The 13,354-nt window shown below is 35.5% G+C and overlaps 2 protein-coding genes across 2 annotated transcripts; both read right to left on the minus strand.

Annotated features, from left to right (window-relative positions):
• Positions 1 to 182: 182 nt before the first annotated feature.
• Positions 183 to 5,848, minus strand: LOC111790814 (mannose-1-phosphate guanyltransferase alpha-like). Its single transcript, XM_023671878.1, has 15 exons — positions 5,289 to 5,848; positions 5,086 to 5,183; positions 4,913 to 5,013; positions 4,736 to 4,814; positions 4,453 to 4,513; positions 4,296 to 4,342; positions 4,073 to 4,165; positions 3,841 to 3,931; positions 3,617 to 3,665; positions 2,765 to 2,881; positions 2,517 to 2,664; positions 1,630 to 1,722; positions 1,477 to 1,545; positions 559 to 601; positions 183 to 460 (listed from the first exon to the last, which is right to left on the minus strand). The coding sequence occupies exons 1-15, from the start codon at positions 5,341 to 5,343 to the stop codon at positions 360 to 362; spliced, it is 1,245 nt and encodes a 414-aa protein (XP_023527646.1). The 5' UTR covers positions 5,344 to 5,848; the 3' UTR covers positions 183 to 359.
• Positions 5,849 to 5,920: 72 nt separating this feature from the next.
• LOC111790813 (zinc transporter 5-like) lies at positions 5,921 to 8,826 on the minus strand (the record flags this gene model as incomplete). The annotated part of the gene is given in 1 exon segment (XM_023671877.1): positions 5,921 to 8,826. A coding segment is annotated over 1 exon segment (2,485 nt), but the record flags the coding sequence as incomplete, so codon positions are not given.
• Positions 8,827 to 13,354: the final 4,528 nt, after the last annotated feature.

The raw sequence follows: 13,354 nt of genomic DNA on the forward strand, positions 1-13,354 counted from the left end.
TAAATTTTGGTGTCGTACTGCGCTTGAGCCGACTAACGATCATCTTGCAACTAGTCTTGCCTATAGTTATAGTGTCAAAGGTACAATCAATTTTGTTGTTTTACAGAGATATACACTTAGCTTTAGGATTTTTTTTTTTTGTATTTTCAATGAAAAACAAGATAAAGAGGAATCCAGACAAATAGTTGAACAGCAGAGATTTCCTACTTTTTCCCTGGAGAAATTTTCAGTACAAAGTGAAATTTGAGCTGCCTCTAAGAATCCAAACAAGGAATATACAACATCGCCCAATCAACTACTTAACTTGAAGGAAAACTGTGTAAGTTTATTAGTAGAGAGAAAGAGAAGAGAATGGGGTGTTATAAAATAATCTCCTCAGCAACGCTAAGGTTGAGGGTCTTGTTTGGGAGCACAATGCTATTGGTCACCACAACTTCGTCTTCAACAATCACAGCTTCTCCTGAAAAACACACCAAAATCCCCACTTCAGTTGGTTCTAACCACATCAATTTCTCACCAGCCCTTACTCAAGTAATAAAACAAGTACAGGATACGTACCAAGGATCGTAATTCCGAGCTTATCATTGAAGTCACCATTTGCCTGAACCAGTTCAATTGCATAAACATCTCAGCCAGTTTTTTCTTTCCTTTGGAAAGATATTTAAAAAGGAAAGATATTTAAAAGAGAATAGAAAGCAATCTCAAGCGAAGCTAACCGCACAAAGTTGTTAGCATTTCCTAAATCACAGATTCTCCCAAAGAGTAGAAGAATTACAAAAAGATTCTCCAATTATGAAGAGGAGGTTGGTAGGCCCAAATCATGGTCCGAAAATGTGAGATCCCACATGAGTTGGGGAGGAGAACGAAACATTATTTATAAGAGTGGGAAATCTCACCCTAGTAGACAGTTTAAAAACCTTGAGGGGAAGCCTGAAAGGGAAAGCCCAAAGATAACAATATATGCTAGCAGTGGACTTGGACGGTTACAAATGGAATTAGAGTCAGACACCGGATGATGTGCCAGCGAGGAGGCTGAGCTCCGAAAGGGGGGTGGACATGAGATTGTGTGCCAGAAAGGATGCTAGGCCCCGAAGGGGATGGACTGAGGGGTCTCACATCGATTGGAGGAGGGAATGAGTACCAGCGAAGACGCTGGGCCCCGAAGGGGGGTAGATTGTGAAATCCCATATCAGTTGGGGAGGAGAACGAAACATTTTTTATAAGGGTGTGGAAACCTCTCCCTATGAGATGCGTTTTAAAAACCTTGAAGGGAAGCCCGGAAGGAGAAGTCCAAAGAGATCAATATCTACTAGCGATGAGCTTGGGCTGTTACAGAAAAATAACTAAATGAAGACGAGCTACAGAAGAAAAGGAGTGGTTCATCAACTCAAAGACACTCGTGCTACTTCAATGTCCAGATTAACCATCTAAAGAACACTTAGTAAACTTAAAATATAAGAACATGACTGCACTTGCCTGGACACGAGACCATTTGCCCACTGATGATTTCCATCCAATAATAGAATGTATAACAACAGCATTTTCCTGTCAAAGAGAGTTACATGATCTTCTAAATTTAATGTGCAAGGCATATCTTATTACTAGTCTTCATGGTAGCTAATTCCGTACCATAATTTCGGCATCATCCAAGATGATGCAACTTATAAGCCTCACACCAGCAGCCACACGAACGTTAGCAGATACAGAGACATTGGGGCCAATCTGTTCAGAAAAACATTTTAGAGTAATCAGGGCTAGAGACAAAAATTATTCAGGGCAGCTGCCAAATTGTAGTTACCACTCTCATAATGGTCAGATGCATAAAAAGAGACATTTTTGTAATTTCTCTCATGTATATCTAGTACTGTAGAAAAGTCATTTATGGATGTCTACAATATTCAAGCCAACTTTTGAAACCTAAAAATGTAACTTTTAAAAAATTGTTTTTGTTTTAGAATTTGGCTAAGAATTCAAATATTTTCTTAAGAAAGATGAAAACTATTGTAAAGAAATGGTGAGAAAACAAACCATTTTAAAGGACCCAAGAAATTAGAGAATTTTTATTTTATATATTTCTCAGGGGTGGGGGGATGGGGAGGGGGTGATTTTAGATATTTGTGTTGGATTGATTTAAGGTTTTTATTATTAATGTGTAAGTTCATGACATCGTTTATGAACTATTTAAAATAAATGTTTTTCGCATAAAAGGAAGTCACGTCATGCATATGGGTAGCGGCTCTATTTCAGTAGGAAAATAGGGCAGTTACACATTAAACCAAAGGGCTAGGCATGCCCACTCTTCTAGAAAAGTGAGTGCCTAGGTAACACCTAGGGATCGGAAACAAGAGTTGTGGGAAAAACTGAACAATGATGACATAAGAAGACCAAGTAAACAGACGAGAGGCATAATAATAAACTTTGGAACTCTATATTGAACTCTAAAAAAGGGAATATCTTAAAACAGAATAAGGTAAGTTAATTGATTGTAAGGAAATATGAAGAAAAAAAAAAACTACCTTTGCAGTGGGGTGTACTTTTGCAGATGGATGAATGTAGACATCGCCAACGATATTAGCACTCTTGGTACCATTTCCAGTAGCCAAAAGATGGGGAGAGGTTAATTGAAACTGGGCAAGATAAAGGGCCGAACACTTCAAAGACATCCTGCAATGTTGATACACAGATGCACGAGGCTTTGAAATACCATAAGTTCGAGTATTACTACAACAGAGAAAAGGCACAGATGCTGAAGTGGTTACTCTACCCTGGAGTCTTGATTTGTTCCCAAAATTCCATGGTCTGGTACGTATACAACCGTTTCTTTCCGGCAAGGGGCGACAAAATATCTTGATCTAATCTTACGAAGTCCGTAGGAAGGTTCCTGTTGGAAGAGATATAATGGAAAAAGAGGTCACCTAAGAATCAAGAGGTGTTAAGAAAACTGACCAAGAGAACAATAATTTTTAAAATAGCATACAAAGTTTGGCTCATGTACTCAAATCTGATGAGTTTCTGCTTCTAAACATGAAACTGATAAGTGATAACCAAATTAAATATATATATATATATATATATATTCTAAACATATAGCATTATGCATATTCAGTATGAAAACATTGTATGAAACTGGGAGTTTTTTTTTCTTCTTTTTTTAACGAGTAAACCGAACTTTCGTTGAGAAAAGAATGAAGAAATACAGTCGTAACCTACAAAAACAGGCCTCCAATCTAACAAAATAATTCCCAATGGGTAATCGCAAAAAAACTTAGTCAAAGACACCCAAAGTGACACATTGAACCAAATACAAAACCACGCCTCACTCAAAGACCTCTCGAACCTCAAAAAATTCTATTGTTTCTTTCTTCCCAGAACCCTGAAACAAGGCCTCATCAAGTTGTATAAATGTGAGATCCCACATTGGTCGGAGAGGTGAACGAATCATTCTTTATAAGGGTGTGGAAACCTCTGCCTAACAAATGCGTTTTAAAACCTTGAAAGAAAGCCCGGAAGGGAAAGCCCAAAGAGGGCAGTATCTGCTAGCGGTGAACTTGGGCCGTTACAATAAAATTAAGAGATTTTCAAGTTAGAAAAACAGACAATGTAGTGTGTACCTAACCTTGTTGCAGATTGTAGAGCTTCAAAGCTGGAGATACGTTGTAGATTAGCTGCAAAAATTTTAAAAAAAAATCAGACTCTATTTAGAGTTCAAATGAATATTGCAAAAACTATAAGTATTATGAAAAAAGATGTGCTTGCAAAACATCATTTGCTGTCAATATAGCACATGATCACAAATGGATATAATAAAGTTCAAAATATAGCATCAATTTACACTCTAACCTCTGCCTTCCCGATGAACAGAGACATCTTCGATGGCATCAAAAATTTCCGAGGTAAATACATATACACCACAATTGATCAAATCACTCACCTGCCATTAAAGAAAAAACAGTAATTGAAAACATAGATATCGAAGAACTTGGACAACTGATTAGCAGATTAGGTTTGATAAACTGAAGTTAAAAAAAAAAAATAATAAATAAATAAATAAAAAAAAAGCACCACGTCATACAAAAGTCTCGGGTTTCTCTGTGTAATGCAACAGCTCATTTGTGACTGGATCAGCAACCAGTGCACCAAACTGATTAGCCGATTCGGCAGAAACCTGTACAGGAAGTCAAATAAGAGCATAAATCCGACATAAAGTGGCACTAAAATGAATATAATGTTACAACATGTTTTTTATTTTGGCTACATAATCATTTGTTTTTGAAAGCCATAGATCATACACCAACCTTTTTGACTAATATGGTTCCCATCCCACCGGATCTTTTATGTGCCTCTGTAAAGTAAGAAAAGAAAAACACCGCTTACTTTACTATGAACAATTAGGTTAACAGCAGATGATGAACAAATTGGTTCCTAGAAAAAATTACAAGTCACAAAACTAACCAAGCATGTCTGGAAGAGGAAAATTGCAGCAAACATCACAGTTTAGTAAAAACATGTACGACTGCGAAACATACAATAAACAATACGTGAGAACTTCTGAAGTTACAAGAACTAAATCGACATACAACGTCGAAGAACGTTGAAGAACTTAAGGACTATATTTATAATTAGCTAAGAACTTATGCACAATAAAGTTCATATCATGCAGATTGAGAAACACGAATACGATCTTGCTATTCCATATAACACAACATAAACTAAGGAAAGAGCAAAGGTTACAAACTGGGCTGTCTTCCAAGATAATATCTCTGAAGTAATAAATACCCCCAGCTGAGCCATGGGGTTTATCCTCCTTCAAGTACCTAAAAAAGCCAACACAATCAAACAAGCTCCACCATTTCAGAACCATATAAGCACAAGCCATAACTAAAGTTGAGTACATTGGATGATCGGCAGTCACCTCACAGGCAGTCTCAACTCATTGGACAAAGAAGAAACGTAAAGAGCGAAGTCCCTCTCCTCATAAAATCCAATAAGAAAAATTTGTGCTAAATTTGTTATCTACAAGAATTCAAGGTTCATCATAAGTACTCATCCAAACTAAGCAGAAATAAGATTCAGCTGAAATCTAACCCCTTTGCATGCAGAGATAGGATGATGAACCATCGGCTGGCCAGCCAGAGGGAATAGAGGCTTCGGAGTATTGAATGAAAGAGGCCGAAATCTAGTGCCTGCATAAGAAAAAGGAAAAACAGACCAGTGAAATCAAGCCAAGCAGAAGAGAAGATTTTCGGATCACCGGAAAGGGAATCGGAGATTTGAAATTTTGTTCATACCTTTGGTTGGGCCGCCGACCATGATAACAGCAACCACTTTCTCCGAGCTCTCCATACTCAAAGAGAAACAAAAACCCTAGAAGACCCTGCGCATCAAATCTGTAGGTTTTATCTTAGTGATTGTACCTCCATGGTTGACTGCAAATTCATCGAACCAAAAGTGAAGTGACGTTCCAAAATCCAATATTCTTCAGTTTTCTTACAATTACAGAGAAACAGATCGGGAATGGAAGCAACCGTGCCGTACATCACCTGACTGATACGCATCAGCACTGTATACGTAGGTCTATGGTGACTAACAAAACAATCTATACGAACACAATTTTCACAAGCTTTTATGCATATTTTAGCTGTTCATACCTTCGATAAAGTTCAAAAACTAAACAAATAAACACTATATTATGATATCATGATTAAGTTGAAAAACTCAATCAATAAAGACTTTAGGGTATATAGACACATTCTTATATACTGACTCAAGTGGTGATAGTGATATGAATTATCTTGAACTAAAGATCAATAAAAACATTCAAAACATTCAGTAAACTGTAGAATCAAATGCATTTTTTAAGCATTAGAAAAGTCGGTCCAAACAAGCTATGCATATAAACGGAGAGACGATGAAGAGCGAATTTCGACAGAGTGAAAGATACTTAAGATCATTTCGAATTCATTCTTTACATCCAGCAAAATAAATGAATTACATCGACACTAATCTACCATTTGAGTCAGTATATAAGAATGTAGAACAAGGATTCAACACAGAACTATCACTCTCTGTGATGCAACAATGGAAATATGTAGGCTGATTCAAGCCTAACGTGAACTATAAACTCCTCCCTGAGCTTGACAAGAATCAATTCAGATTCCTCACAATGCATTTGCAGAGCTAGAAGAGGAATGTATAAGGATAATTTACTTAACTCCCGACGCATCGCATTGATTTAAAGGAGACTATCAGCTGACATGTGGATTAGGAATATGAAGATTAACCCAATCATCCAATAATCAAAGTGAGTCATGAAAACAATGTTAAAAAGAAGCTCATCAAGATCATTGTCGATTATATTCCAGCTGCAATGTCAAGTCCTTGATTCCAGCATCATGCAGTATGTGTTCAACCTTTGCCTTTATAGAAGGCTTGTCGGTTTCTGTTGAGACATGAAGGCGGAGTGTTCCCACAACGTCGGTGTTAGTGAAACTCCATACGTGCAGGTTCTGAATGCCTTGGACTCCACAGATCGCCATAATATCATTCACAGCTTCGTTCAGATCCTGCTCATGTGCCCTGGGAACTCTTTGAAGCAAGATTTCTGCAGAGTTTCTAAGTAATGGAATGACTGAAGATATGATCATTATAGAAATAAATATGGAACAGGCGGGATCGGCAACTAGCCATCCCTTGTATTTGATCAAAAGGGTCGATATAACGACACCGACACTTCCCATGGTATCGGCCAAGACATGTAGAAATATCCCTTCCATGTTGTGGTCAATGTGGTGATGGTGGTGCTTCTTTCGGACTGTCCCCTCAACGGGTTGTCTTGAAGGGTGGCTATGTGAACTTTCTGAAACAGTGTGAGAAACCATTTTGGGCACATCAGATTCAGCATGAGCATGGCCATGGTGGTCTTGATTGCAAGATTCGTCATGATGATGGTGATGGTCGTGATCATGGTTGTGGTCACAATGGTCAGAGTGATCGTGATGATGATGATCCTCGTGGTGGTTACTGAGGTGAATCTCACTGCAAACGTCGACCTGATTGTTCTCATGATGGCCAGTATGGACAGAAACTGAACTTTCATGAGATTCATGCTTGTGATGAGAGTCTGCAAACAAGTGGGAGCTTGCATGAGAATGAGAATGAGAGTGCGAATGCGAGCAAGATCCCGATCCACCGTGGGCGTGATGATGCTCTTCATGAAAGAATATCAAACCAACCACATTTACAACTAGCCCTCCAATAGAAACTGTTAATAAGCTGTTTGTAGATATCTCCTGTGGATCCAAAATTCGCTCAAACGACTCCAATACAATGAGCGCCCCGACCAATACCAGGAAAACAGCATTAGCATATCCTGAAAGAATCTCAAATCGTCCTCGCCCGTAGTTGAATTGATTGTTCGCAGGCAAGCGAGAAATATATGAAGCATACAGTCCAATAGCCAAAGCAGCACAATCAAACAACATATGACATGCATCTGATATCAGCCCAAGACTATTGCTCATAAAACCAGCAACAAATTCAACAACCATATAGCCAGTGTTGATCAAAAGGAAAAGTGCAATCTTTCGAGACTTCCGCTCAGTCAAAATGTGATGAATAGGTCTCATGACCGTCGTGGTAATGGACTCCGACGACTCGACCCCAAGCTCAAGATAGTTCAGATAAACAGGATCTAACTCTCTTACAGCCACATACAGCAGTAATCCACATAATAACAATCCCCATAGAGAGAGATCAGGAAAATACAGCAACTCTAGAATAACAGTACAAACAAAAGTGACAAGAAATTCACTCCTAAAATCTTTTGAACTGACTAATTTATCATCACCATAATTTTCATTCAAAAGAACCCCAAAAACTACAGTGTTTGCAAGAGGCCATGCCAGATTTCCTAAGGAAACACTCTTCCCCTCCGCTTCAAACACGAGCATACTAATTACAGCAGGAACAAAAAGGATGACCGTCGTGAAAAACAGTGAAACTAATCTAACTCGTTTCTGACCCAATTGTCTAACAGTCCCCCAATTGATGGAAATCCGCTCGTAACAACCCAAGAATCCAGAAAGAAAAGGAAGTAACATAGGCCAAATTTTCATACAATTCTCTCTAGGAAGCACAGAAAATCCGTATTTATCAATGAAAGAAGTTGCAAAAGGGAAGCAATCAATTCGGTCCCAACTAATAGACAACAGAAACAAACCAAAGAATAAGGACAAAAACCCGCGAACCTCAGAAGACCGACTTCGAGTACGATCACCCATAGTCGCCTGATTCCGCTCCTCGGCCAAGAATCGAGCCACCACATTCCCGGTCAGTTCAGCTAGAATCATTGCCGCTGTTCCACAATACAACAGCGCTTGAAATCGAAGAAGGAAAACAACCGCGAGCAGAATAGACTTAGCAACCAAAGTCTTAATCTGCGACTGCGAAATCGAAGAGAAAAAGAAAACGTCTCGATTCTGCTTGGAACTGTGAAAATGGAAGTTGGAGGCGGAAGAAGAATCGGTAAAAGGAGAGAAAACGAGAGTAAGAAGAAAGGACAAGAAAGAAACCAAGAAAGAAAAAGGGAAAAGAGAGAAAGAAGGCGAAGAGCGGAGGAATGGGAGGAGCGAATAGAGTGAACGGAGCGAAAACAAAAGCAAAAACAGGAATGAAATTGAGCTTTTGTTGGAGGATTTGGAATTGAGGCGGCTCTTGGAGGGAGTGGGAGTTGGGGTCGAAGACGAATACGGAAAGAGAGGGTAAGAAGGTCGAGAGGAGGCGGCACCAACGGCGCGCGGTGGAATTGAGAGACGGTGAGGCCTGTGATGGTGGTGGTGATCGGCCATAGATTCCGACCTCCGAGATGGACTTTTCAGATCTCTACAATGGCGCCGGCCAATACGAAGATCGAAGGTAGAAGGAAAATCTCGTTTATTTTCCAGAAATGGAAACCGTTCATTGGAGACTAATAATCAGCCCAAATTCAAATGTGTGGAGCCCAACAGGCCCACTTAATTTCAAATCATGGAAAATATTTAGATAATAACGGTAACGGCGTAATTGGACCGTATTGCCACTTTTCTAACGCGCCGTTTTCAAAAATAGACCGAAAAAAATAAATAAATAAAAACATAAAAATAATGTGGGTCTAGTTTATTTATTAAATTTTAAATTTTTTTTTTGTATATGTGATGCCTAAAATTTGAGTTATTATAATTAAATATTCTTGATAATTAGTATTTATTTCTCTCTAAAATGTATGACTTTTCTAGTTTTCATAATTAATGTATATTTATGATTATTATTTATTTATTTGTTTTTTAATTTGGTAGCTTCTTAAAGTTAAATTTCCTTTTAGATATTTGATAGGTTAGATATTTTTCAACTATTCTTTTTATTTATCAAAATTTTTGGATTTTTATGGAATGGATTGTTCTTATTTGAGGGGCTATTTTGGTCATTTGATAATTATTAACGAGACATTCAAGTAAATAAGAGTTACATGAATGAATCGAGACCACATCTGAATGAGAGCAATTAGATGATAGGATAACTAAGAAATATTTAAAACAATTGAAAGTTACTATCCATACCAACAAGGTATATCCTCATTTTAGACGACTTAATTACAGGTAGTCTTCACTCTTAAGAAACGAGAAGTAAGTAACATGACTATGTTGCAAGAGAGTGTTAGAGTCATCAAGTGTCGAATTCGAATTTCATATCCTAGTCTAAATCTTGGGCATGGGTCGCTACAAATGGTATAGAAAGATGTGATCTGGGGGAAACCAGGGGAAAGCTAATGGCACGTGACATCCAAGTAAAGGAATGGTACATGAATGAACCAAAACCACAATCGAAAATCACTATCTCTACCATGTCGTCACCGATTTTTATAATCTTCCTTCCGAATTCCATTAACCAAAGAGAAAAAGACCTCCATTTTCGAACTCTAAAAGGCACTTAAATTTAAAGATGACTCCTTTTCACGAACACTAAACCTAACACTACTTTTCTTCTTCTTATCTTCATGGTCTTCTTTAATTACTATTCATAAACCAACTTTAAAATCGTGTTGAGTTCATCAGCAATTACAGATCAAACAGTTTACGTTTAGCTGTCTCTTCCATAATCCCACTATGTTTAGTTATTGTCACGTTACATTCTTCTTTTATTTTACATCCCACTTCATTAACTTTCTAATTAATCTATGAAACAGATTAGGACTATGGAAAAAGACTCTGACGTCACTCACTTTGCTTTACTTTATGACGTAGTTTATTTTCGTGGTATTAACTAACAGTTAAGTTAAATTTTTAAAAAATTTGTTTATATTGTATACGTTCGGTCGAACGTTAATTTATTTATTTATTAAATATGACCGACCAATTACAAATATTTACTAATTAATATTTTTTTATCCATTAATGTTAACATTAATAATGACGATATTATCACCATACATTTTAAATATATAAAGATTTATAATTCACTGACATTAATGGATGGATAATGATATGATAGATCTTGGAAGTGACATATTTAAAATAATATAAAAGTTGATTTTCCATGCATGCAAATTTCCACAAAATATTATTTTTAATGATGAATAAATAATATTTTAAAAAAACCCAAGAGGGCAAACATTCTTTTATTTTCCTAATTTTCTCTCAAAAAATAAAAATAAATAAATAAAATGTTCCACTAAGGTCCATTATTGAAGAAATAAAGATGTGCACTAAGGCCACACATATATCAAGTGGTACAAGTAAAGTGGAATTAATTTAGACACAAACATTAATAATATAAAGTTATTAACTTTTTTTTTTTCCTTTCCGAATTTTCTTTTCTTTTCGATCCTTTTTTATGGGGAATGTACTAATCTCGATACCTTGATTCCAAATTTTAATTAAATTTTATGTCGTACTGATGATGTTTGTATGCATTCGTTCGTTACTATATATTATCTTCTATTTTTATTTATTTTTAGTCGTGTTTAATCTTATCAATTTACTGAAGTGCGTCGTTTTTTTTAAAGTATTGGGCTATTACGACCACTAGACGACGAGTGCCATTGAATTTAATAAAATTGTTAGCGATAAATTTTTTTAAAGATTTGATTTCTGATAGAGTTGTATATATAAATAAAGGCTAAACTTAAAAATAATATGTAACAACCTAAGTTACTTGATACAAATATCATATGTTTTAGCCCATTACATATAATCATCTGTCACACGGTTAACGTATCTACTAAAAGGAGGTTTTCACACTCTTATAAGAAATGTTTTGTTCCTTTCTTCAACCAACATGGGACCTCACAGCGATATCAGAGACAACACGAGGTGGTGTACTAGCAAGGACGTTGACCCCCAAAGGGAGTGGATTGTGAGATCTCACTTTGGTTGGAGAGGGGTCACATTTACCTAACAGATACGTTTTAAAACTGTGAGGCTGATGACGATATGTAATGAACAAAAACGGATAATATTTGCTAGCAGTAGGCTTGAATTGTTACGTCATATTATGCCAAAATTGAATTGGAAAATTACATAAGAATCAGCATCTAAAAAAGACGACGGCCATGGGCAAGAACAATATATTACTCTTAAACCAACCATAAAAATATTTAATTTAAAATTGAGTTAGTTTAAAATAAATAAAAAAAAAAAAATTGGTTTTTCCCTTCAAAAAGAAAGTTTCTAATTGGGCATGGTAGCTTGCTAACCACTCTACAAACCACATTAATTACGTACCTTTGGTCTTGGATTAAATTAATTTATTTTGGAAAATTAATAATAATTATATTAATTTCACCCAAATCTTATTATTTTATTATTATTATCATTGGTGGTGGTGGCTTCCACGTGGAATTCAAATCCAAGGAAGTGGATGAGTCATCAACATTGCGTTGACTAATGTGGGCCACCCCCAGGACTTCATTGGTGGAAATGTGTTTGATGGACAGATAAGACATGTTTGATCTGATGGAGGATTCTGAGTCAGACAAAAAATAAGACAACATAAATCTGTCCATTAACTGATTATAGTGACGGTATCGGATATTGCTTTGATGTGTCATACTTGTTTCTTTAATAAATAAATAAAAATGTTTAATTAAAAAAAAAAACTCAAATTTTAATTTTTTTTGTTATTAATTTAAAAAATGCCGAGTTTTCATTTTTCTCAAAATGACAGTTTAATTATTAGTCAAAATCATAAACAATTTTTTTAAATTTTCAAAATTTTAGGAACTAAATATATATATATAGAAAACATGTATGAATTGTGGATATTTCCAAATTATAATTCCATTTTTATGTTTTTTATACTATGATCATCTCCCACGTGACATTATTTATTTTGAGTATAGATTCATTTTATTTTTGGTTTTATTATAAAGAAATCATCAACGACAACAAAGATATATAATTGTTTTTATTCATAAAATGCTATTTATTTTATCTATTAATATTTCGGATTTAATAAAAGTATTTCATCCAATTTAGTTTTTAGTCTGGACATTACTATATTTTATATATTAATTTTTGGTTTATATTCTTAAATTTCCTAAAGGAGTTATCAATTTTGTAGGTAAACTATATAGTTATACTAATTAAATATGAAATAATAGAAAAAATACGGATTACATTTAAATTTTCTAAAACTTTATACATTTAAAAAGTCAAAGACTATAATAGTTATTAACCTTCTTAAAAGTTGAATTAATTAAAGTCAACTAAAATATGTGCTTTTTTAAATGGTATAAAATCAAACCAGCCAACCTTAAACATCCAAATTCCTTTTTTTTTTTAATATATAGTTTTTATTTTCATTTTGAAGGCCCACGAGTAACAAAAATCAATTAATATAAAGTGGGTATGGTTAAATATCTTAATTTCAATTCTAAACATCTTTGATGATAGTTTTAAAAAGACAGAATGTCCTTTTTTTTAATGTTGCACGACTGGAGGCTAATTCAAATTCCTTAGATTAAATAAGATCAATTCCCACCTTTCAACCGTCTGTTTTTCACTCACACGAACTTGTTTCAGTGCATATTATAAAGAATTCAAGGTTAAATATTTGCATAGAAAAGGTTATGAAAAGGTTAATTTGTTTAAAATTTAAAACATATATATAACCTCATTTACAATAATGAACAAAAGGAGGGAAGAACAACCCATGGTGAAGGCATCCACGTGGCAGGTGATGTGTAGCACGTGGAGTGGGATGTACCAAAACATTGGGAAGTGACGTATATACATGCATGAAACCAAGAGACAGTCACTGCTAATCTGATTTTATGCATCGCCAACGACAACTTAGTGTTTTTTTTTTTTTTTTTTTTTTT

The sequence above is a fragment of the Cucurbita pepo genome, chromosome LG03, assembly GCF_002806865.2.
Source record: "Cucurbita pepo subsp. pepo cultivar mu-cu-16 chromosome LG03, ASM280686v2, whole genome shotgun sequence".
In the NCBI taxonomy this organism is placed as follows: Eukaryota; Viridiplantae; Streptophyta; class Magnoliopsida; order Cucurbitales; family Cucurbitaceae; genus Cucurbita; species Cucurbita pepo.